This window comes from Dasypus novemcinctus, chromosome 16 (genome assembly GCF_030445035.2).
Source record: "Dasypus novemcinctus isolate mDasNov1 chromosome 16, mDasNov1.1.hap2, whole genome shotgun sequence".
In the NCBI taxonomy this organism is placed as follows: Eukaryota; Metazoa; Chordata; class Mammalia; order Cingulata; family Dasypodidae; genus Dasypus; species Dasypus novemcinctus.
In genome coordinates this window covers 64,865,008-64,890,895 of record NC_080688.1, presented here as the reverse complement: position 1 = coordinate 64,890,895, position 25,888 = coordinate 64,865,008, and the positions used below count along the sequence as shown (strand labels likewise).

Genomic DNA, 25,888 nt, shown 5'->3' with positions numbered 1-25,888 from the left:
CCAAGGTCACGGAGTTAGTGACTAGAGGAGTGGGATTCACAGCCCAGCTGTCTAATTCCAGGGCATGTGCCTTAACCACTCTATTATTCAGCTTCCTAACATCCTCAGGCTTAAACAAATGGAAAACAAAAGCAGTGAGGGCCCACAGAAGGTGCTCCCAAGGGGCCAGCTGGGACTGGGGTATAAGGAGGCTTCTTTGAAGAAGTGGGCTCCAGATCCCAGTTTGAAAATTCCTGCCCCAGGCCCAGGGGATCACGGAACCCCTCAGGCCTGTGCTGCTCGGAGTCTGCAGCTACTTCAAGCTGGCAACAGCCACTCCGCAGGAAGACAGGAGGCCAGAGAACCCGGAAGGCATTCCAGGAAGAGCCACAGCGGCCCGGGGGCGAGAGCTTGGCACTAGGAAGTTCACTTCCTGTGAGTTTAGAGCCACACCTCTCAGGCACTAACCAGCTCCCCGCTGGGCCTTTCTTTGAGTCAGAGGTTCACCTGAGGTTGTGGAATTAAAAGGGCCTGTGATTTGGAGTCAGTAAAGCAGGACTTCTTAACAAGGGGTCCCTGAGCTTGAATGGAAATTTAAAAAAACATTACTCATGTGGGGACGTGTTGGTGCGGGTGTGATACATACATTAAATAATACACAGTGGCGTGTGGACTTAATAAGGGGTCTATGGTTTTCACCTGATTGGCAAAGGGGTCTATGGAACAAAAAAGGCTAAGAACCCCTGCAGTAAAGACACGTTCAGCTCTGCAATGTCTTAGCTAAATAATCCCAATGAATCCTCCTGGCCTTACTTATTCCATCTGTTAAATGGGAGAGCAGTGTCCACTTTGCCCCATGATAGTGGTGGTGGGGTGCAGGGTAAAGGGGGGGAATCAGAAATGACACAGATGGCGGCTGTGGCCCTTAGCCACCGACCTCTGGTCACCTGCCCCTCTGCCACCTGGTGTGCCTTGGGAATGCAAGCCTGCAGTGTAAACCCAGAATAACTAGGAAGGTTAACCTGCTGTACAAAAGTCTTAACTACCGGGGTCAAATAGAAAGGCTCGGGGCTTAGCGAGCCCACTGCTACCTGTCACCAGGTGCAGGGGTTAAAGGCCGACCTGATGACTTCGTGCAGCGGCTCCTCAAATGGCAGAACCACACAACATACCAAGAAGGACTCTGAGGTCCCTGGTTCTGGCTTCCTGCATACGAGGTCCTTACACCCCAAGGCTGCCTGCGTTTCTCCCGAAAGTGCGCCTGGCCTGGGGACCCCAGGACCTCTGCAGGTGGGGAGCGAGTGGAGGATTCCGCTGTACTGAGGATTGGGAAGGAAGGTGGCGCACCTGTGGGTGCACGGTAATAGCTTGCAATGCATCTGCCGCGCTGGGTGGCAGAGTCTGACCCCCTCTCTGGTGGCCAGAAGTTCATTCCTCGAGTTCATCTTTGGTCCAGCTGAAAACCCACTTGCACCCACTGACACTTACTTCCAACGGTTTGGGTCCCATGAGGGCGGAGGCAGCCGCTCCCGAGCCTGCCGTGGGGCTCTCTCATGACTGGAACGGCCTCAGTGTTCTTTCTCTTCAGCCTCTTCCCCGACCCGGTCCCCTTCGCCTTCCTCTCAGGACATATTTTCCATCCCTTTAATCATCTTTATTGCCTGGCTTCGGGCCCTGTCCTGTCCCGGGCCCACATCCTTTTCAAGAGGTGCTGACCTAAACCGGGAGTCGACGCCAGCGCGGCTCGGCGGAAGCTCCGCTTCCCAGTCCCTGCTCCCTGTGCTCGCCTCCTGCACGCCTGGGTCAGGCTGTTGCTTTCCGCAGGCCTGGCACGGTCTCCGTGCTCAGGGGACCCCTGCTGAGTGAGGTGACCTGGCCTGGGCATGGAGGGGCCAGATGACCCGGCCGCTGAGCCGCGCCTGCCACTGCCTGGGTCAGAAGGTGGCTTCCCCCTCGGAAGCTCGGGGACTGCCAACACCGCAGAGACACACGTTCTCAGTGTCCTCTGCGTGAGGACCACAGGGACGGGGAGGAGAGACGCGGAGCCTGGGGATCCCATCCCTCCTTTAGGGGGTGCCCCCTACTTCTTCCCTTGGCCAGGAACCAAGGAAGCAGGAATTAGCCTTGGTGGTGCTGCCCAGCAAAAGAGTCGCACACGTGACGCAATTCGCCATCCCCTGGCCAGCCCAGGAGTAGGGCTTGGACCAATGTTCCCAGCATCATTTTCCCTCATGATGCTGTGGCGTGAAGTGCCTGCTGGTTCTGATTTCCGAGCCAGGACTGCCTTCCTCCCAGCAAGCTGTGCATTTAATGTCCTCTGCAAATGTTTTCCGACCCACGGGATCCACTTGCTGATTTCAAGGCCTCCTGGGTGCCCAGTCCTCCACCCGCCGAGATTCGTGGCCACCTTCTCATCCTCCTCGTCCACGGAGGGAAGGATCAGAGACACTGCTCAGCCACGGCCCTTAGCCTCTGGGAGGCTGGCAGCCAGGAATGGAGAAGGCATGTAGCATTTTCTGAGGAAGGGATGTCGGCCGGACTGTTGCTTGGCTCCCTGAGAACATTCTCCGTTTGTTGAAGGTGAAACCACAAGACAAAAGTAAAATCTTCATCTAAGAAGAAATTCCCTAAAGATCAATACCCATTTTAGGAAAACCCTGTTTCCAGGCAGAAGCCTTTTTTTTGGTATTTCCAACCAGAAATAATCTATGCTTATTCAAGCAAAAAACAGACTCTCTTTCATTCCCCTTTTGCACAAACGGCCCCATTCAAGGGATTTTGTTCTGTACCCGGCTTTTCCCATTTAAAATAAATCTTGAAGACCTTTCCAGATAAGAAAGCCTTTTAAAAATTGAATGTGCACATTCCCAGGAGGCCTGGCCTCGGCGCGCGTTCCCCCCAGGGCCCTGCCTTGCGCCTGTCCCGGCCCTGAGAAACGAGAGCCCAGCTGGGCCTGGGTTGCGGTGAGCTCCCCAGGCACTCGCGAGCAGGTGCACGTACAGATGCAGACGCGTGTGTTGCCTGCCACGGCAGGGCCGGCACGTCCCAGGGATGACGCCAATGACTGGAGAGGAGGGAAGATAGACACCCCTGGAATTCTGAGCTCCGGGAGCCTCCTGGAGGCCATGTGCTAGAACATCAGTCAGCTGGGTCCCCGTCCCCCCAGGGATGCAGCTCCTGTGGCTGGAAGGTCAGTGGGGAGAGCCCTTCTCCTGAACGTCAAAACCTGGGCACCGTCTCCCCCGCCCAAGGCTCCCCTCCGGGAAGAGGAGACAATGGGGGGGATCCATTGCCTCAACCACCAAGAGAAGCGCTGCCACCTCTACCCAAGGGAGATTCTCAGCCTGGAACCAGCCCTGCCGCCACCGCCAACTCATCCTTCCCAGCTGGGCGAAAGCAAAGCCCAGACCAGAACCGGCAGCTCCAGGTGGAGCCTCTCCTACCTCCGCTCATTTCTCCTCCTTCGGAACAACTTCTTTGTGTGTGAAATCTCCGCTTCGTGGGGCATCGGGTGGTAACCCTGCATTGTGGGGAGAGACGGGAGGTCATTAGTGACTTCTGAAAGAGAGCAGAGGACTTCTGGAGTGACCTCAGTGTAGCAACATCTATGACCAAAAAACGAAGAAAAAAAAAAAAGACTCTACTGACCAAATCCAGGCTGAAAAATGGAAACTACTATCGTCACTGAGATTCCCACCAGGTGGTTATGCACCCTGGAATTCATCCCATGCAAGCCCTCAAATTACAGATGAGATGCTCAGGTCCAAAGAGGTGAATGAGCAAGTTCAAGGTCTTGCAGAGAATTAACAAGGCTAGGATCAGACATTCCAGTTCACTGGTCGTCTGACTAATTTCTTAAACTTCCCAGGTTTGCTAATAAAACGGGGGCATTAACACTTCCCTTGCTGGGCTGTGGGGAAGTGCAGGGAGATGAAGTCTGTGAGCCTGCACCCGTGCAGGGGACATCACGGGGCCCCGGGTTCACCTCTCGGAGCCCCAGCTCCTTAGTGCAGCTCTTACCTGAGATCTCCCTCAGGAGTATTTTAGGGAAAATCCTGCAAAGAGCCAAATCGCTCTTTATTTTATTTATTTTTTTAAATTTTATTTTATTTTTTAATTATCTTTTTTTTTTTTACATTAATAGATGACGCAAAACAAACAGCTCTTTAAACTTTAGGACAGAACTAGGGAAAACTCTGAGGACAGTCTTTTGTTTGTCATCACCCTCATGGCAATAGCTATTTATACCATGACTTCTAGGTTCGAGAGAGACCCTCTGCCTACCCCACAGGACGACTCCTGCTAAGGCCAGGCCCAGGCAGAATTCTGTGCAGAGGCGGGGCGGATGGCCCTGCACCTACCACCCCCCTGCTGTCGCAAAACCTCAGCCCACTCCCAACTCCAGCCCCCACCAAAAGTATGTACTGGAGGGAGCACAGGGGAGAGCTGGGCCATTCCGTGACGGGCTGTCTGGGGTGGGGGAGGGGGGACGCAGGCCTGAGGGTCTGGCTCGGCTCAGGGTCACCTGAGTACAGGCCTGGATGCAGACTCCGCCACCTGAGTCTCGTCCCCCCTCCAACGGCGCGGCTGCCCTGGGTGTGCCCCCGATGAGAGAGGGAGCCCAGGCTGCTGAGAGTGGTCAGTAAGAGGCCATTCAGCTTGACCCCCACTTCAGACAGGGAGCCTGAGGCCCAGAGAAGTCCCACAATGAATTAAAGCTAGACGGGTCTGGGGTGCTGGCTGCCCTGCTCCCCTATGGCGGGGACACACGAAGCAGGGACCCCTATTGAGTCCAGGAACGACGCATTTCAAAACACATTGTAGTAACATCCCCGTGCCTCTTGCCTCTAACAATCTGGCCAAGGAGGCATGAATGAATTCCGGGCTCTGTGCAGCCACAATGGGGCTCTGGCGCCTTCGGATGTGCTTTGTTGAATGGTTTTCGCAGAGGATATTATTTGCTTTCTTTAACACAAAACACAAACAAGGAAAAGCACTAAGTCTTCCCTCCTTGTTTCCCCTCTCTCCACCCCGACCACGTTCTGGGCTGGCCCCCTTCCCTCCCCCCCACCCTCCCAGCCTCTTCAGGTCACTTCAGGAACCCGCTGGGAGTGCCCCAAGCAGACAATGGACAGGAAGCCGCGGCTCCCTCCCGAGCGGGGGCCTGTGGTCCGGATCTCGGCTCGGAGGTTGGACAGAGGGAGCTATGGGCAGCGCTTGGCATTCCCCGCACCTGGGAGAGACCCAGCTCCACGGCTGGGGTCCTGGGCTCTGGCTCGGATTCTGGCCTCTCTTCCCACGCGATGGCAGCAGCAGTGGGGAGCTGGCCTGGGGACATACCACGGCGTGGAGTCCTGGCCCTCCCCAGGGCTCAGGTGGCCCGACGGAGCACGCTGGGCCTCTGATGAAGCCGTTGCTAAGCCCCGTGTCCATCTATACAGCCATCCACCCAACCCGCAAATTAATGCTTGTATACAGATGTATGTGGAGGTACGTATATATGTACATAAAATATTATAGTAGTTAAAAGCAGGGGCTCTGGAGCTAGACTGTGAGGTTCAAATCCTGGCTCTTCCTCTGGATGACAGTGTGACTTTGCGTCAATGACCTAATCTCTAAGTTCCTCAGTTTTCACACGTGGAAAATGGGTGTAATAACAGTATCAGCTTCATAGTCCTTGTGAAGGTAAAAAGGACTTAATAAACATGTAAAGCACTTAGAATAATGCCTGGTACATAGTAAGCCTCAATAACTATCTCCAATGTTGTCATCATCATAGTCATTGTCATCATCATCATCAATTTCACCACCCTCCCCATGATCCTGGCACTCTGCTCAGGACTGAGAGTGCCAGGACAAACCAGGCTGCTCTGGCCCCAGCCCTCACCCAAGTCAGAGAAGAAGAGGGAATCTGGAGAAAGCCTGTGGCACTCCCAGTGAGCAGGGGAAGGATGGAGAAGCTCTGTCCTCTCTGGCAGGTGGCCGGAGACCCCAGTAGGGGGCCAGAAGTCGGCTGGTAAGGATGACAGAACAAAGCCTTGCGCCTCCTGAGCCCTCTCCACTCCAGGAATTGTCCAAACCAGGGCTGTGAAGGGCCAGTCCCACCCACCAGGCCACCTGGGGCCCCAGCCTCAGCTTGGTGTCTAGGTGAATCAATGATGACCCTCGCAAGCTTCCCTGGGGCACAGTACATCCAACTTTCCAGCACCAGGAGCCTCTTCCTGCATAACATGGGGCACACTGTGTATTTACACAAGCTCCAGTGGAGGACCTCCTTCAGTTGGCTGCCATATTCCTCAGACTTGGGCTGGTGGTTGGGACCAATGGACACAGATCAAGGGGCTGCCCACCCCCCACTCCCCCCAAAACAAGGGCCTCAGAGTGCCCACATGGGCTGGGCCACCCATGTGCCATCACGTTAGCCACTGAGTCGGGCCGGTAGTTGGTCTTTAAAGTCACTGGCAAGAAGGAAGGATGGGGGCAAGTTATGGCGGCAAGCAAAGCTGCTCAGCTCACCGCCTGCTCGGGCAGGCCACAACTCCAGCCCTTTTTATCCTGCTCTTCATGGAATGGGAGCATGTTCCCAGATGACTTTCTGCCCATCCTGGGCATCACGCACTGCCCTGGTCGCTGTGTTGTAAGCAGGTCTGCAGTGGAGTGCTGGCAGGGAAGGGGACTGGCAGGTGATGAAGAGCTCAGCTCTTTGCTTGGACCAGGAGTTCTCAAACCCTAGTGGGCATCCAAGTCACCTGGAGGGCTTATTAAAATACCAACTGCTGGACCACACCCCCAGAATTTCTTGAGTCAGTCGGTATGGGGTAGGGCCTGAGAAGGTGCGTTTCTAACAAGCTGCTGGGTGATGCCAACACTGCTGGGTCCCACACGGTCGGATTATTGCCCTGTACCTGCACAGTGACCACACAGCAGCCACTAGTCACCTAGTCACATGAGGCTAGTAAACATTTGAAACGTGCCCCTTCCAAATGGAGATGCAATTACAAAATACACACCGGATTCTGAAGACTTAGTGCCAAAAAAATGTAAAATGCCTCAACAATATTTTATATTGATTATGTGTTGAAATGATCATTTTAGATATATTGGTTTAAACAAAATATATTATTAATTTCACCTGTTCCTTTTTTTTTATTAGAGAAGTTGTGAGTTTATAAATCATGCATAAAATACAGGATTCACATACACTACCTTACCACCAACACCTTATATTGGTGTGGAACTTTTGTTATTATTGATGATAGCATTTTAAAAAATAATGGTACTATTTTTTAAAAACAGTAGTTACCTTTGTTACAATTGATGAAAGATTATTAAAATTGTTCTATCATCCATTATGTACATTTGGTGTATTTTTTGGGTTTCTTTTACTTTTTTAAATGAGTCTATGAGAAAATCTACAATTACAGAAAGTGTTGCATTTGTGGCTGACATATTTCTATTGGATAAAAAATTTCTATTTCTATTGCATCTTCTATTTCTATTTCTCTAGAGGATAAGACAAAGTATTACTCTCATATCCGTTATATTCTAGTAGGGGGAGGACAGACAAAAGCCACATAAACAAGTAAAAATAAAATAAATATCAGATAGAAGTGCTAAGAGGAAAACTAAAGCAGGGCAAGGGCAAGAGAAGGTCAGGAGGGTGTTATTTTAGACGGGCAGTCAGGGAAGTCCTCTCTTAGAGGGAGGCAATTGGGCGGAGGCTTGAACAAAGTGAGGCAGTGGGCCACATGGTGACCCGGAGAATAGCCAGTGCAAAGGCCCAGAGGCACACCAGGCCGGGCATGTCACAGGAAGAGCCAAGGCCAGGATGGCTACATCAGAGTGAGCAAGGCAGAAAGGGGTGGAGATGAGGCCCAGGGATGGGCAAGGGCTCCATCCTGCATGCCAGGTGGGCCAGAGGATCTGGAGTCTACTAGAGTGATGGGAAGTTGCTGCAGGGAGGGGTAGAAGCTGACTTGCAGTTTTCATTTTTTTACTTCTTGTTTTGGACTTGCAGTTTTGAAGGCTCACTCTGGCTGCTGTTTGGAGAAGGAAGGGAGCTGGTGGAGGGAGGAAGCAGAGACTAGTTAGGGGACTGGGATGGAGGGTTGAAGGGCAAACAGACAAGGGCTTTGGATGCCACCCACTGTCTCTTGCATGGATGTTGCATTAGAGTGTCAGGTTTTGAAATGCTTGTCTCATTCAACCCAGAAGGTGAGGTCCCGTACCCAGTGTTTGGGGGTGGGAGGTAGGAGGAGGCAAGAAACAGGCAAGGCAGTGGGAGGCCCTCCCATGGCTCAGCCAGGGAGAGGTCAGGCCTAAGGGCGCGGTGCGTGTGCGTGTGGGCGTGCTTCCACTCCATCTCCAGCCCACGCTGAGAAGAGGGAGGATGTCTGCGGGTGCCAAGGGCCTCCCAGTCAGCCTGCGGCCAGCGCATCTGGGGCTGAGAAGGGCAAGCCATCCTTGAACCAGATTAGCTGGTGGACTGTTTTTCTCAGTGTCTACTTCCTTCTCCTACCCGGGTCTTCAACTGTCGGAACGTCCCAGCCTGAACGCAGCCGGATTGCAGGGACTGGATGCTGACCGGGTAATCGGCTTACTAAGGTCACGTCTGCCACTAGCTCATTAAGGAAGGGGGGAGCTACGCTTGACCCAGGGGCAAAAGGGGAGCACTGCATTCCCGGCCCTGAGATGAGACCCAGCATTAGAGGAGGCCTAACCAGTCTAGAACTGGACATTCATTTCAGCAGAAAAAAGCCCAGTACATCCCACATCCCAGTGCCTTTGCCTTCGCTGTGTTCTCTTTCTCTCGGGCAGCGCGTGGGTATCAGAGACGAGGCGGAATCGGCAGGCCAGCCAGGGACACGAGGCACCATGTGGGGCCCACACCCGAAACAGCCCCGTGACCCCCCTGGCAGGGCCACCTAGTCCTTTTCCTAGGCATGCATGTGACCAAATGCACCGTTATTTTTCTACAAAAAACAGGATCATATTTTAGATGTAATTTTGCAGACCACCATCACCTATTTGAGAACCCATTCCCTGCAGACATTTGGGCTATTTCCACGGAGTCCCCATCGCAGGGGATTTGTATGGTGACTCTTCACTGTTATATACAGCACAGAGCCGGAATAACTGGCTAAAAATTAATTAGAAATTGAAACAAGCTAAATTTTGGAAAACTGGACAGAGCTGCTTAAAACATTGTCCTGGGGCATTTCTCACTAGCTAAGCAACTGCAGGCAAGGGATTGTCTTACCCATCACGAGACAGCATGGGCCGTGGTTAGAGCACGTACCCAGGAGCCAAGCTGGGAATGAACTCTGGCTCTGCCACTTGCTAGCTGTGCACTTAGGATAGGCCAACTTAACCTCAGTTTCCTCATCTGTAAAGTGGGCATAATAGCAGCATCTGCTTCATAAGGTTGCTGAGACTACAAATGAGATACTATCTGAAAATTACCTAGAACAGTGAATAGCATATAATAGGTACTTAATAGATACCCACTCTGAAGGGGATGCCTGCAGGGACAGCCATCCTGACCCAGAGTCACTTCTGTCCTGGGGATGAGGATGAGAAGCCCAAAGCCTACGTGGGGCAGGGCCGCTCCTGCACCCTACATCATGAGCGATTCACTGCGTGAGGTTGCCGAGGCCAGAGCTCACCAAATGGTGATTGAATGAAAGGGAGGGTTCGTTTTCAACCAAGTCATCTGCCTCAGGAAATGGGCTGCTGCCACCAGCACCAGGATCTTCTTGGGTGTTTAGTGTGCACGTGTGTTTTGTGTGCATGGCACGTGTTGTTCTGCACGAGTATGTTGTATGTGTTGTTTTACATACATGCACTGCACGTGTTGCAGGCATTGTGTGCATGTGTGATGTGTGATGTGTGTGTGGTGTGTGGTGTGTGTGTGTGGACGTGTGGCGGGCTCATCTCCTGCCTGGAATTTCCTCCAGAGCACTTCACCTGAGTCTATCTGGTCATGACACCTCTGGCCTCGGTCACTCCACAAAGACACTCCCGCCATCAGCGGCCCCAGGTCGGCGTACAGGGTCCCCCAGCCCAGCCTGGAGCAGCCTGCATCCCTTTTCACAGAAGCCCAGCCTGCTCTCCACCCAGGGCCCCTTGGGGCTCACCACTCGGGGTGCCCCATTTTCCCCCCTCACTGGCCCCAGCTAACTCCTCGAAGGCCCTCCTCCAGCTGCCCCCAGAGCTGTGCCTGCTGCGTGCAGTGCGGTCTTCTCCTGGGACCCCGGGGCGGCAGGGCCCAGGGCCTCCATCCAGTGGACACTCAACTCTCCTCGCATGGTAGGAGTGCAACGCGATGCACACCCACTCCCTCCCACGGAAGGACATGTCCTCACGGTTACAGGATAAAGAAGATCCAGGCAGCGAACCGAAAACAGCATGTTCTCCCAAAAGCTCGTACACCACAGCCAAGAAGTAGAAAAAAGCCCAGTGTGGGTCAACACAGAAATGGGAGAAACAAAAAGTGGCACATCTACATAATGGACTTTGACATGGCAATAAAAAGGAAGTACTGACACGTTACACACAGATAAACTGTGAAAAGACAATTTGCTGTTGGAGAAAAAAGCCAGCGACCAAAAGCCACGTATTCTACCATTTCATTTAATATGAAATGTCTAGCATAGGTAAATCTATAGCAACAGAAGGTAGATTAGTGTTTGCCAGGGGCTGAGATGGGGTGGGGGAATGAAGAATGACTAGTAATCAGCATGGGGTGAATAAAACGTGGTAATAGTTGCAGAACCTTGTGAATATACTAAAAACCAAACAGCCGATTGCCCTCTTTAAAAGGGTGAATTTCACATATGTAAATTATATCTCAAAGAAAACTGCAGAAGAAAATATCTGGAGGCAATCTTTTCCAGGCAGACGGAATGTCAAGTGTTAAAAAAAGAAAAACAATTCCAGCCACAAGGAAAGTGCCTCCCCCTCCCACCCAATTACCTCTGGGAAGCTACTGCCCTAAAACGTGACCCATAAGTCAGGGCTGGAAAGGGCGGCATGTGCTAGGCCAGGGTGCCCAATGACAGGAGTGACTGTAAGTTATCTGGAGCGGGGCACAGTGGGTGCAGAAGAATTTCTCAGGGGCTCGAGGACCAGCCAGGGAGATGGTGGCGTGGGTTACAGCAGAGGTCCCCGGGGAGAGAAGACGCGTTTTATCAGGCTTGTCAGTGTTATGCTTTAAGAGCCTCGGTGGCCTTTGCTCTAATTTTCTGCTCAACGAATCCTTCTGCTCAGGCTCTGAAGGCGTCCCGTGCGGATGCCAGTCCAGGCACAGCTCCACCCTGAAGGGGAGAACCGGCCTTCTGGTTTCCCAGCTGGCTCCGGTGTGTTTGGCCAACAGGGGTCAGGCCTGCCCTGGAGCGCCTCCCCGGAGCAAGGCAGGCCTGGCCTGCTCTTCTTCAAGACCTCCAGGTGACAGCCAGGCACTCTCGAGCTCCGCGCACGGCAGGACGGCTGCCCGGCGGCTGCTCCCCCTCAGTCTAACCCCTAACCACGCTCAATAGCTAAGCGGGCCTGGGAGACAGGTGGGTTATATAAACCAAGCCTCTCCAGGGACCGAGGGAAGAGAATCCTCCTTCACGTGCAGCACTGGCAGAGCGCACGTGAAACAGGCACCCCACCCCGCCCCCCAACCCCCACGGCCGGTGCTGGGGTAAGATGCAGCCCTGCAGGGCAGCACCCCAGTGCCCTGGTTGTAAAACCATGTTCCTAAACTCAGCCTCCCCGGCAGGCTGAGGCTGGTCTCTCACGCCCCAGGGCAGTGGGTATTTTCAAAGGATTAAGGGCAGGCCCAGCAGAGCCACTGGCCCCGTAAATTACCCCTGACGGTTCATCATCTCAGGTTGGGAGTGCAGGGGCCTTGTCCTGAGATGACAGCTATAAGCAAATAACTCTTGGGTCTGGGGGCAAGGGGGGGAGGGCAAGGGTGGGAAGGCAAAGTCAACACACCGAGCAAGGAGAGCACGTGCGTCTGGTGGCCCTGGTGAGCTGGCCCTATGACAATAGTGATGTACTTCCACTAGGCCACACGCTCCCATCCATCCTTCCTTCCACCCATCCCACAAATATTATTGTTTTAGGCACTGGGGATAACAGCAGTTAAAAAAAAAAAAAGGCAAAATCCCTGTTCTTATAGAGCACACATTCATACATTCTAACGAGAGGAGAAAGACAACAAACCAATAAGAATATGATATGACAAATGGTGAAAAAAATACTATGGAGCCACGCACGGCAGGGCAGGAGAGGGGAGTAGCCGGGGTGGGGTGTGGCAGCCAAGGAAGCCTCTCTGTCAAGGCCATCCGTGTCAGTCCACCCCTCCACCCTCCACTCAGCACTGAAGGCCTACTATGTGCCAGGTACATCCGATGGAGAGGGCCAGGATGACGAAGACCCAGCCGGCCCTAGAGGTGTGCCACGGGCCATGGCCGAAGTGCCAAGAGACGGCGCAGCTCGGGAGAGGGGTCAGAGGAGGCTCTGCCAAGGTGGTGACCCCTGAGCTGGTGAAGGAGCTCGACAGGAGCACTAGAGAGGAGAAGGTGTGTCACGGCCTCAACCTGGCAGCTGACGGCGCTGGGGTCAGGGGCGGGATGTGGGGAGCTGTGCTCCGAGGGCCAGGGGCAGAGCTCAGTAGACTGATCTGGGTGCTCAGTAGACATTGATGGCCGACTGGGCAGCCTAACAGGACTCAGGTAGGTTGGCTCCAGAACAAATCTTCCTGACCCTCTCTAGTGGGGTGCACTGTGTTCCCCCAAAACATATGTTCAGTCCTAATCCCTGGCTCCTGGGAATGTGACCCTGTTGGGAAAAAGGGTCTTTGCAGATTGAATCAAGCTAAGACGAGGTCATGCTGGAGTAGGGCCTCCTGCACACCTGGTGCCACCTGCCTCAGGGGGAGGGCCCTGCCCTTGTCCTGCCCTTTAGCAGGGGCACCGAGGAGCCAGGAGGGCCGGGGATGACGCCCAGTACTGGTGGGGGCCCAGCTGTCCCCCCGTCATCCTGTGCCCCCCTAGACCTGGTCCCCAGGCTGGGCTGGTGGAGGAGAGCCCCTGGATTCGAGTCCCACTTCTGGAGCTGAGTCCCAGGAAGGCAGAGGCCCACCTGTCTCGCTGGCCATAGAGCCCCCAGCACCAGAAGAGGGCCTGGCACGAGGAGGTGCCCAGTAAATGTTTGTACACAAAGAAGGAAGGACAAGGAGGAAGGGGTATGGGAAGCCTGATTTTGGCTGAGCCCACGCACTGCATCAAGTCTCTGAATTGCAGGGGTAGGAGCAGTCCCACCCCCCACCTCTCAGACCCCCGAAGCAGGCCGGGTGGTGCCCCCGTGGTCTCATTATCCCTGACCTTTCCTGCAGAATGCACTTTCCTGGAGACCCCCAACTGAGTTGCCAGCCACCCAGCACAGCCAGTTTTCCTTCAGGGTCTGAAAATGCTCTGTCCCTATCACCGTCCACCAGGCGAGGTCGCCGGCTTGCACGCAGGGGCCTCCTGAGGTGAAAGATACGGGTCTGCGCATACTCCTCGCACGTGCTGAGCTGCGCCCTGCCTGAGAGGCTTTTAAAGGGGTTTCCTTTGCCGGGAGAGAGGGCTGAATTTGTAAGGTAAGTGGTTCAGCAGGGAATTCCACTGTATGACCAGCCCCGTTTTTAGGGAGGACGAAGAGGGGGCCTGGGAAGATCAAGGAAGTTGCCCAAGGCTGTTGGACTAGTTAGCAGCAGCCTCTCAACCTGCACACCACACAGCCTACAGCACCAGGGCAGAGAGGAGAGGCTGGGGTAACCCCTTGGGGCATCAGGGGGCTCTGCTCTGCCCCACCTCGGACCCCATTGGCCTGGGTCCCAAGAAGCTAGGAGGATGGAAGCAGATGTGGCTCAGGCGACTGGGCTCTCGCCTACCACATGGGAGGTCCCTGGTGCCTCCCAAAGAAGACAGCGAGCTGGCATGACAGGCAGGTGCGGCAAGCTGACACAACAAGAGACACACATAATGAGAGACACAACAAAGCAGGGAGCAGAGCTCCTTCTAAAGAAGACAGTGAGCTTATGTGATGGGCAGGTATGCCAAAGTGACACAACATGATGATGCAACAAGAGACATGGGGAGGAAAAACATAATGAGAGATACAATGAAGCAGGGAGTGAAAGTGGTGCAAGTGATTAGGCTTCTCCCTCCCACATCAGAGGTTCCGGGTTTGGCTTCCGGTGCCTCCTGGGGAAATAGGGAAGACAAACAGACATAGCAAGTAAAAAACAACAAAGCGGTGGGGAGAAATAAAATAAATAAATCTTAAAAAAAAAAAAAAAAGAAATGAGGAGGAGTGGCCAAGAGCAAGCCCCGCCCCAAGCTGGAGCCCCCGGCCCACCAGATGGAGAGCCAGGTATCTGTGGGGCGTGGTTGGGACACCCTCCCCAGGTCTGTTCTGCAGGGCGCCAGGCTGCGCATGTGCTGTGGGCCCAGGGACCGCCCCATGGTCTGTCGGCAGGCCTCCCTCTGACTCCAGACCAGTGCTGGTGGCCGCAGGGGTGGGGCTGGGCTAGTGGCCTGCTGCAGTGCCAGTGCCCTTCCATCTGCCCCGTTCAGGTTTAGGAATGCAACACAGAGCTCAATTTTAAGGCCTTTATGGTTTGGAATCCCAAACCCACCTCAGCCTCAAGGAAGATTTCTCTGTGACCTTTGACCTCTGACCTTTAACCTGGACCTCGGTTTGATAGAGATTAGGTGGGCCCAACTATAGGTCTGTTACCCTTCTCTCTCAAACATCGGCCCTTTGACAAGGGAGAAAGCGTTGTACAAATAAAAGCACCCCTCCTGCTGTTGCGCTGAGGACCCTCCCAGAGGACAGAAGACCCAGACAAACCGCCCTCAACACGGTCTTTTACAGGAAACGCTCACGAAATGCTGGGGTTAGAAAAGAAGTGTGAGGCCGCTGGCCCAGGCTGAGGAAGGACGGCTCCGGCCTGCTGCGCAGGGAGGCACTGCGCCCCCGTCCTGCTCTCTCCAGGGCCACCCACCGCGCCTGGAGGGCGACGCTGCCCCAGCCTCCTGGAAACCACCACCCCCTCCTCTTGTACACCAGCTTGCCTCTTGGCTCCTGCCACTCCCCCAAATGCTTATTAAATAAATGGAAACAAATGGCTTCCTTCTTTCCAGAAAATTCCAGGGGACCCGGAATGGAGGGTGCCAGGAAGGGTCTGGCGCAGAAGAAGAGCCAGCTGTCACCACCAGCCGCTGGGCCAGCTGGGAAACCGGGACCCGCCAGCTCCTGCGTCTGCAGCTCCGGCCACTCGAGCCTGGACGCGGACAGACAGCTCGAGGGGTGAACGACACACAAGAGCCCTACGCTCTTGACAACTCAGAGGGCCATAAAATGCCAAGTACGGTTCCTCTGACAATAAACTTGTTTCAATAGACAAGCCTTCCTCCTGCTGAGGGCCATGTTTTTCCACAGCCTCTAAGAAGTCACCCTACCAAAGTCTGGCTCAGCGCGGGCAGGATGTGTGGGTCACGTCCTAGCAGAAATAAACAGGTAATGTCTCCGAAATTCCTGAAACCTCTAGGCCGCATGGCTATTCAGAGAAGCCGACGTGTTTCAGAAAGAAAGGTGGGGGGCAGGGAGGCTCTCCCCCTTTTTAAAAGGAGTGTTTTCCTAACTTTTCATTTATTTTTTTTAATCAACAGAGGCTCTTTTAAAAACAATTCCTTAGCTGGAGTCCCAATATAAAAATAGAGATAAAGGTAGGCGGGGAAGAGATCCAGAGGCTGCCCTGAGCCCGGGGCACCCCACCCGGCCTTCGTGCACCCCCACAAATCCTGGGGCATGACCTAAAGCTCCACCAGTCTGAGAGAATCCCTGCCTTAGCTCTATTACCGGATGCTAGCTCCACAGTGCCCTGGACATTTTTCTAGAAGACAGTCTTTGGATCTCTGGCAGGTTTTGTGAATGTTGTGTGTGGCAGCTTCTGGGGTGAGAGTCCATGACATCCATCCCCTCCAAGGGGCCGTCGCTGGCTGAGAGCTGAGGTACCAGGCTGGTCGCTGGAAGGCGCCAGCCTTCCCTGGACGCAGTAAGCCAAGAAAAGCCTCCGTTCCTTCCAGTGGGCTTTCTCACCGTCACTGCCAAAGAGCCCTGGCTTACAACCCGCACGCCCGCCTCAGGCAACCCGGGCCCGCTCTGCCCCTGAGCCCAGATAACCGCGCACGCTTTTAACCTTACGCAGCACCCCACTCCACCTTGTGTAAAATGAAGATGAAAATATGCGCCCCTCTGTGCCCCGCCTATATCTTTCCTACGACTATTTAAGCTTTCCTTTAATTTCATGGGCCAATAAATTCACCTTTTTATTTTTAACATAGTTTGAGCTGGGTTTCTGTCTCTTACAACCAAGAAAGTCCTGCATTTCAGTCTGATCTGACTCTAAGGGGATTGGTTCATTTTGTTACATCCACAAAGTCAGGATAGCAATCATGCCTCCTCCGGGTACCGAGGAGGGTAATGTCGAATACAAACAGTGCACTTGCTAAGTTCTGAATGAAAAGCAAAAGCAGGGGAGAACACTGATGCAAAGGACAGGGACCAAGAGCAACAGGAAAATGTGAAAGACTGTTTCTTACAAGGAAAGAAACACTTACGAAGACAGTCATCAGGCTTCCATTGGGCTACCAAAGCAAATGTGTGTGTTTGTGTGTGCGTGTCTGTGTGGTTCTCTGTGTGTGTGTTTATCTGTATTTGCACCTCTGTGAGTGGAAGGGGAAGGCTGGGAGTGATGACTCCGAATGAGACCAAGCGGCTGAGCGCCTGTCCAGGCCACACACGCAGGACCCAGAGTGCGGAGGCGGCCTGGACGCGGGCCACCGGGCTCCCGCCGGCGTTCCCGCTGCTCGTTGAGAACGGAACTGGGGCAGAGGGACGCTGCGCTCCTGACGCGGCACCTTGACTGAGGGTCCTGGCTCGCGGCTGAGCTGTGAAGGACAGCCGTCAAGCTGCCGCAGCCCAGAGGCCGGAAGAGTTCAATGACCATGAGCGATACGAGCGGCCGAGGGAAATGACACCGCTTCTGGTCCGCAGCCCGCAGAAAAGGCACTAGGACAGGATTAGACACATATGGCCTCAAGTCTGTCCCTAGCTGACAGCATGTCTAGGACAGAGATAACCCCAAGGGACCCCCTTTCCCCCAAAACCCCCACAAAGACAGCAATACTTGTGCTCTGGCCCCTAATGGAGACGGCAGACTTCGAGGGGAAGGCGAATTTCTAGATAGTTTTATGTCCTGGGGGGAGGCCCAAAGACAGTCTTAGAAACAGAAGCAATGACCAACTCTGGAAGGGTGTGGGGAGTCAACATCTGTAGGATGCGTGCTGGGTACCGTGCTGCGTGGCCCGGACATAGAAAGATGAGACCCTGTCACCGTCCCAGGACGTCCACAGGCCCCTCGACACAACAGATGGGCAAATGACTTTACCCCGACACACTGACGGCAGGCACAGCGGACCCATGGAGAGAGGGAGGCCCGAGGCACCTGGAGGAGATGGGGAGGCTTCTCGTTTCCCCGAAGCAGAACAGAAAAACGGGGTTGCACTGCCCGATCCCAGGGGGCATGCTTCAATGGCTTTGCTCTCGCTTCTTCTGAATCAGGGGTTCTTAACCTTTTTTGTTCCACGGACCCCTTTGCCAGTCCGGTGAAAACCACCGACTCCTTACTAAGTCCACATTATACTGTGTATTATTTAATAAATACATCACACCCGTACCAACACCTCCGGACAAGAATAACGCTTTTTTGAATTTCCATTCAAGCTCACCGACCCCTTGTTAAGAACCCCTGCTGTCAATGGACTTTGGTGTGGCTCATTATGCAAACAGCAGCAGCCGGGATTCTGTAAAGGCACCTGTGACCACCGGGAGGGACCCCCGCCTTAAACACCTCCGCCCTGCCGCCGCGTGTGAACAGGTCGTCGCTCTCCTGCCCCCTGGTGGGTCAGAGCACAGCAGCAGAGGGGGACCAGAAGGGCACGGCAAAGGGGCCAGCGCCCCTGTCGGCCAGGCCCGCCTCGGGGTGAGCCAGGGTCCCTAAGCAGTGCAGGTTCTTGGGCTGCCGAGTGAGCAAACAGTTTGGTTTAACTGCAGCAGCCTGGACAGGTATCTGTCTTATTTAGGCTTCTCTTTAGCTTATCTATGAAATGGAGGTAATAAAGAATTATGCCCTTTTCAGAGGCTGGTTGTGAGGATTCAACGAGGTGAACACTAAGGGGCTTGCTCGGGCCGGGCGCAGGGCAGATGCCCAGGTGATTTCCCTCTGAGCTACCTGCCCTGTCCCTCATCCTCTGTGCACCCCCAGATTTCTTTCTACTTTCCTGCTCCATGGACCTCCACCTTCCAAATCCGTGGCACAGTCTGTGAAATCACAGACCCAAGAGCACTCCATTTGCACGCAAAGCCCCTGGGCCAGGAAATCTGTCCAGTCCCGAGGCTTCGTACATGTTTCCGTCGATGCCCCGGATGGAAGCTGCAGGGGAGCAGGGGCCAAGCCCCAGTGGTCTCGTCCTAGAATGGGGCCAGCCCTGTGCCAACTGACCCACCGCGTCCTCAGCTCCTGGGCAGGGGGGCGTCTGGGACACTCTGGCGGGATGAAGTGCAGCTCACTGCACCCTCGGGCTGCTCCCCGCAGACCTCCGAGCTCCCCTGGCCCTGCCCACACTAGGTACTTCCCTCCCGCCCCCCTGTCTCATCTGGCCGGCAGCACTCCCCAGCAAAGGGGAATGGGAGCAGAGAATTCCCAGTAAGTTCTGAAGAGCAAGGAGAAGCTCATGCCTTGTGAGAACCTCCTCACAGACAAAGCAGCACCCGAACACCCTGGACAAGGCCGTGGCAGCATCCCCAGGCAGTGAGCTGCTTCTAACTCTAGGGAAGTGGAGCTGGGGCCACCCGCTCCAGGCAGGTCGCAGGGCGGTGCAGGGGCTGAACCAGGCCTGAGACGAGACGTGCAGGGAGAGAGGAACCCGTGGCGGGTGGGGGGAGGCCTCTCTTCCTAGGCTCAGCTGAGAACCTGCAGGGCAGGCTCCGTGGGTGCTGGAGAGATGGGAGGCTGCCACGTAGCCCTCCCTCAACAACCTATTCAGGCTGCCCTTGGTTCACGCCTCACAGGGTGCCAGGAGTTGTTTTAGGTGCTTGGGACATAACAGTGGGGTGTCCATTCTACAAGGGGAAACAGCCAATAGGTATACCCAAAATAATAATAATTAAAAAATAATTTAGAGACAAATGTACTGAGAGAAAAAAAAATGAAGTGAATGCTTTATTGTAGGGTCAGAAACACTCTAAGAAGTTAACACTCAAGGCAAAGCAGAATGTCCTGGTTGACGGATGCGAGAGATTTAGGCCAAGTCCTCTACAGGGAAAAAACTCAACAGGGTATTCTCCTTCTGTTTATTCTTAAATGTACAAAGCTTAAAGTTTCTTTAATGTAAATAAAGTAGTAGGCCTCAATTAGTCCTTCCCCACGTTTTGAATGTCATAAACCAGTAGAATTTAAATTACAATCAGGGGGAACTGCTATAGGCTTGCCAACGTTTTACTTTGCCCAAGGACATCCCATCTGCCATCGCTGTCATTTCATAAAGGACATAACTTTAAAATAAAAGAAGGTTCTTTATTGACCATGCTCAGGTCTATGAAAAGCTCATTCCGCTGACCTATCAGACGTCCTTCACGGCAGCCTCAGTCAAGGGAGGAACTGAAGTCTCCCTTACTCTAACTCACCTTCACTGACTGAAGGCAAGAGCAAGAAACAAGGTTTAAATGGCACAGCGGACTCATGTGCTCTTTACAACAGAGTGGAAGTGACACCTTCCCACATGTGTAACACTGCACAGGGATGGGTGCCCAAATCAAGCCTTCAGAACTTCATGGGCCATGGAAGGGGTTTTCAACAGTAATTTTGACTATAAGGGATCCTTTTCACCTGCACCTAGTTCCCAAGAAAGAAGTGAATTCACTCTTTCGTCCCTTTGCCACAGCCCAAAGGGCACCCCGCTACCTGTGCTGGCCCAAGTCATGAGCCTTAGCAGCAACCACTACCTCCAGGTATGACAGTCAGATACACATGTCTCCCCAAATGCTCTTCCGTCTTGTTACTGGCATTGAATTAAGGCACAACAAATTTTTGTTTCGTTTTGTTTTTGAAGTGTACAGGAGATTTTGTAATCATTTGCTTATTGACACGCGCCCCCCCACCCCACATATTGCCACCCCCTACCCGTCCCCCTTCTTAGGCTGCTGACAAACACAACACAACTTACTTTAGTGACCAGAGATCCGTTCTTTAACCCTCAGTGGGCTGGGCTCCCAACACAGAAGTTGCCCCCGAAGAACATATCAAGTGAGCCCCGTACCACCCAGAGCCCACCCGGGCTCAGCTTCCAGGCAGGCCCTCTCCTGCCCCAGGAGATTTCCGGAGGGCAGCCCCTGCCAGCTGAGTCGCCCAGCAGCTGAAACACACGGGGCCAGGAGAGCTGCCTGTCGTGGTTATCCTCTTGTGCATCTAGCGTGCCCTTTACCGCCGGGGCTTTCAGGGGGTGAGTTTTGTGCCATTTTCTTTAAAGATGGCTAAATTGTCTGCAGAGTTGGCCTCCAGGAGTAGAGGTTGCCCTGCAAGGCCACACAGCTCCAGGCGCTGTGCACAGCCAATGCTGGACCAGGACGGTCAGTGTGTGCGAGCTCGGTCCAAGGGACAAGAGCCAGGGCTGGGGACCAGCTCAAGGGCCAGGATCAAGGGGCAGCATCAAAATCATCAAGATCATCACCACAGCCTTCCCGACGGGGGAGGTGACACAGGGCAAACTGGAGGAAGGCTGTTCTTGCTCTCACAGCCCCCTTCCACATGGCATATTTCAGGAGAGGCCCCCAGGAGCAAAAGAGGTCACCGCTGCCCCCTCCCTCTGGCCTCAAGAACGGCTTGACGCTTCTATTTAGGGAAATGCAGCAGAAGGAGCACTAGGCTGGGGGCCAGGACGCCAGGACGCTGCGGGTTTGGAGTTAGAAAACGGTCAGCAGCTCAGTGCTAAGGGCCGCCCACTCCTCCTCCCCGACCCGCGTGCCTGCCCCCTCACCCCTCCACACACGCATCCCCTGTTCCAGGCTCTTCCCCACCTTTGCTCACCCATGAAATCCTGACCAGCCTTTGCCCATGTTGTTCAAACGCCCTGGCCCTTGAAACCAACCCCAATTCTCCCACGAGAATGAGTCCATGTGGTCACACAGCACGTTGGACAAACCTATTCTTAGCACTCCATCTTGCCGTCCAAACAGTCTAGGTCGGTGCCTACAGGCTTGCCTCCCCAAGCAGGATGTAAGCATAGAGAAGCTCAGGGGTTGTGTTTTTTCACTTCTCTGGGTCCTACAGTGCCGAGCACAGTGCCTCAGTGCAGCCTCCATAACTGCTTGTTGGAAGAAAAGCTGAGATGACCGATGGCCCTGGGCCACCCCCATCCTACCCACTGCAGACCAAGATCCACAGAGGCCCTTGGGACTAGATCTCCTGGTCCCTGGTTTGACTGTGAGCTCTCTGAGGACCCAGGGGGTGCTCATGCACCTGCACAGGAGCACGGTCACGGGGATGCCAGCTCCACGGGCCCCCTAGTTTCGTCACAAGGACACCCTTCTGCCAGCCAGTGCTCACGGGCAAGGCAGAGGCCAGCCCAGCCAGGCACCAGGACTGCTCACCTTTCCTCTCCGGGAAGACTAGTACCTACTTTTCAGTGTGAGGATTAAAAGCAGTGCTGGAAATAAATGAGATGGCACAGACGAATGCACTTGGCCAATCCTGAAATACCTGGCTGTTGAACCCAGGGGAAGGGCTCAGGCTCAGACCAGCCCCCAAAGAGAAGGGTCGCTAAAGCCAGAGAGGATGGGAGCAGTGTCAGGACCTACAGGAGAGGAAAACGGTGCAGAGGGACTGCACAGGTGGCAGAGACAAGGGGGCAGGTCCGGAAGTCCTGCCCTGCCGGGACAGGGATGGATGGGCGGTAGGGTCCGAGGTGGTGGGCAGGATTTCCTTAGGGACTCTGAACAAGACTTCTCCCACACAAGGCAGAGTGGTGGGCCCGGAGTCAGGCACCAACCAGTAGGGCCCACTCAAAACCTACTGGGTTACGGCCATGGACTCCAGAATGCAGGGTTCCCTGCTCCCTGCTCTTTACCCGGGGTGAGAGGACCAGGGGTGAGGAGGGTCCTGGACGCCAGCCCAGGCCGAGACTCAGGGCCTCGGGGACACCTAAGGTCCCTGCCTTCCCTCCTGGGGCTCTTCACTGTACCTCCAAAATAGCATCTTATATCAAAATAGCAGATGTTCAATGACTATCTTGCAATTGAAGAAACTGATAGTCGAGGGAAGAGGTGAAGAGGGATGAAACTGGTGGGAGAGAACTTGGAGACCCCAAAAACATCCGCCTTGTTACGCTCCTTGGCTGTTGTCAGCAAGTGCCTCTGTGACCTCATAGCCCCTCGTGGCAGCAAGGAGATAAAGAAAAAGGCAGGAAGGGGGAGGCCAGCCCGAGTCGATTCCCATGTGGAGGGGCTGCGCCAACACAGGGGGAAGCTCGCCGGCAAACGCTTTCCTTCCCCTCCAGACCTGCCTGCTAACTGTGCTCCTCTCCACTGAGGGAGCAATTCAGTGTTCCTGGAAGGTATTCATGAAATCCCCTTGCCATTGAAAGAACTAAATCATGGCTGCATGTGCTGTGAGCTAGAAGAAAGAATAACAGTGTCCATCGCTTACTGAGGCAGGCTTTGAGTTAAGAGCTTTACATGTATTAACCAGTTTAAATCTCACAACAACCCCGAGAGGTAGGTACAATTATTATCCATTCTCTACAGATGATGAGAAGGGGGATCAAATGGACTAAAGAAGAGGCCTCAAGAAACGCAGCAAGTAAATTGCAGAGCTGGGTTATAAATCGTGGCTCCGAGTCCTTTACACCGCGGTCTGTGCCTTCTGACGTCTCCTCCCATCAGGCTCAGGATTGAACCACAGTGTGAAGCTCACCAGACATCTGAGACACGGCACTAACCACAAGCAACCACAACCCAAGAGTCAGTGGTGCACCCCCCCCCCCATTTTCCATTAGAACGCACTTCATGCGGCAGCGTGCAAACAGCAAGCACTCAACACACTTGTTGAAGGAAAGAGAAAATGAGTGCACAATTAAGCCATGAGGAGAAGGGTTTACTCCACTCCTAGCTCCCCCTGGGCTCACTCTGTAGACAATGAGTGTCCTTCTAAGTCCCAAGGGTGGCAGTAATTGGGCACTGCCAGGACACCTTGCTTCTTCCCTCCCCAGTCTTCTAAATTAAGACATTATTAGTTTTGCTGCCCAATATTAATATGATCAGCACCATCAGAAAATAATGGACCTTCCTGAAAAATGAGTTTCCAGAAAATTGAAAAAAATTTAAGGAGTGTGGTCTTAGGGAGGTTTACAGTTAGGAAGAAAGATAAGAAATCAGTAGCCATAGATGAGTTCCTAAAAAGCCACTTGTATGCAGAAAAAATTCTGTATGAAATTGTATTTTAACTGTACTTAGAAATTATTAAGCCCTGCTCCAACTATCTTTGGTAAAATGCATAATGGCCTCTAAATGATTCATTTTTAAAGTGAATCCAGATACTTTAAGGACATTGGTTGTACCTCTCTCTGACAAAAGTGAAATCTAGAAATCTAACGTTTCAGAAATTCAATTACTTGTTCCATTCCCAGAAAGAAGGCGGAGCTTTTGTTTTATGAACGTGGGCCAAAAAGGACTCCCTGCCACGCACAACCATCATTACTGGTTGCCTTCATTTGGGCAGTCAATGGTTTTGGCCAACAGCCTCACTAAGCAATGGCGGCTCTGAGGGCCTACTAGGCGTCTATTTCCCTCCATGTCTCTGTAATAGACAGCGATTTGACCTAATTTCAGGAGCAGAGGATGGCTCAAGAAAAAATGGCCTCGGCGAGCTGGGCCTCCAGGCACTTCCTGGCCACCTCCCCTGCCTCCTGCTTCCCTCTGCTCTGACCAAGCACAGCTGCCCTCCCCCATCTCTTCATCTCCACAGCCCCGGCCTCCAGCGGCCTCTCCTGACCTGCCTCCCTCCTCCTCTGGCAGGAAGCATTCCAAGCGGAGGCAGCCCAAACTCAGAGGTTTTGGCACCTGGTAGCCCACAGAGAAGGTAGTAACGTCTCTATACTCACTGGGGTCATCCAAGAGGCTGGTTGAGGCTGGAGGGCAGCGGCCTGCAGCACCAGCCACCCTAAGGGCTGGGTGAGGGGAGCCAAATTTTGGCCCATTGAGGACTCAACCTTGGTACATCTATCGGGTGTCCTGCTTGAAGAGCAACTAAGAAATTACAAAGAGTCTAAAAAGAGCTTTTAAAAATCCCCAGCATTTGTGTTGATGCATAAACTGTAGTTAAGGAGTATATGTAGGGTCAACCCTCCTGAGCAGGGGTGGGCAAATTTTTTCTTAATAGCCCCAGATAGTAAATACTGGTGGGTTTGGGGCCATAAGGTCTGTCACAAATACTCTGTCACTGCATAGCAAATGAAGCCACAGACAGTATGCAAATGAATAAGTGCGGCTGTGATCCAATAAAACTTGATTTATAAAAACAGGTGGTGGGCCAGATTTGGCCAGTGGGCCATAGTTTGCTGACCCCTGCTCTAAAGAATTGTTGGGAGGTAAAATGCATTTTGCCTCTGGATCCTACCCCAATGAAGCGGTGATTTCTTACGCTTGATAGGCACTCAGCACCCTCAACCTCTCCCCCCCATTGCTAATTGAATCTCCTTTAAGGAAAGGGTCTGAAAACCCACCCCCACCCCCACCCCCAGATGAGGATAAATGGATTGTACTTATACTTAAATCAATAAAAGCCTTAGATGGGGGACTCTCGACCTTGGCTGCTCACTGCACCTCTGGGAGCTGTAAAGCACCCTGATGCCCAGATCCCACTCCAGAGACTCTGATGTGACTGGTCTGAAGAGTGGCGTGGGCACTGGGAATTTTAAAAGCTCCCCAGGTGATTCCAAAGAGTGGCAGAATTGAGAAACACTGCCTTAGACTAAAATGGACAAAAAAACCAGTGGTATACTTTTTGGAATGAGCCAGCCAGGTAGAGGTTTGTTTCCCCCATCAGGGTGGAGAGTGGGAAGGAGACACGGCTGGCACCGTTGACGTCATCACGCCACACAGGCCACCTGCAGCCCAGGCTGGCACTAGGCAGCTTTCACAGCATGCTGGCCAAACACTTTCGTTGCCTTCTTGACATCTAGGGTCGTTCTCTTCAGGCAATATGTACATTATTAACTCTGGTTAATCATCGAAAAGCACCTAAGTGCCTCGTAGGCAGTTAAACATGGGTGGGGGCCTGTCAGGAGCCAAGAAAAGCACAGAAGAAATAAATAATCATCTTGGCTATTTTAGCTATATACAGTAAGGCAAGAGTTCCCACACTTTGCTGCACGTTAGAATCACCTGAGGAGTTATAAAAATCCCAATGCCCAAGGTATACTCCAAATCAACAAAATCAGAAAGGGGTGGAAGATTGGCATGAGTATCCTTTTAAACGTGATTGTGATGTCAGCAGCAGCCGGGACCTGCTGTCCCAGGGGTCTGATTCTCAAAGTGTATCCAGCAGCAGCAGCAGCAGCAGCAGCAGCAGCATGCCCGGGAGTGGATTAGAAATGCAGACATTCACCCCAGACCTAATCAGAGGCTGCACTCTTACCAGATCTGCACACTATCTGTATGCACAGGGAAGTTTAGTTTAGAAGCACTGCTGTAGGTACTATAGTCCCAGAAAGAAAAGATTCTAGAATGTTCCAATAGAGTAATCAGGGAGGAC

At 53.3% G+C, this 25,888-nt stretch overlaps 1 protein-coding gene across 28 annotated transcripts in view; it reads right to left on the bottom strand.

Moving 5' to 3' along the window:
* CTIF (cap binding complex dependent translation initiation factor) overlaps positions 1–25,888 on the bottom strand; it is a 313,540-nt gene that overhangs the window by 145,588 nt on the left and 142,064 nt on the right. For all 28 annotated transcript variants that reach the window (XM_058277654.2, XM_058277674.1, XM_058277661.1 and 25 more), the window contains one exon: positions 3,423–3,499. In XM_058277654.2, the coding sequence (XP_058133637.1) occupies positions 3,423–3,499 (77 nt within the window). The remainder of the gene's footprint in view (positions 1–3,422; positions 3,500–25,888) is intronic.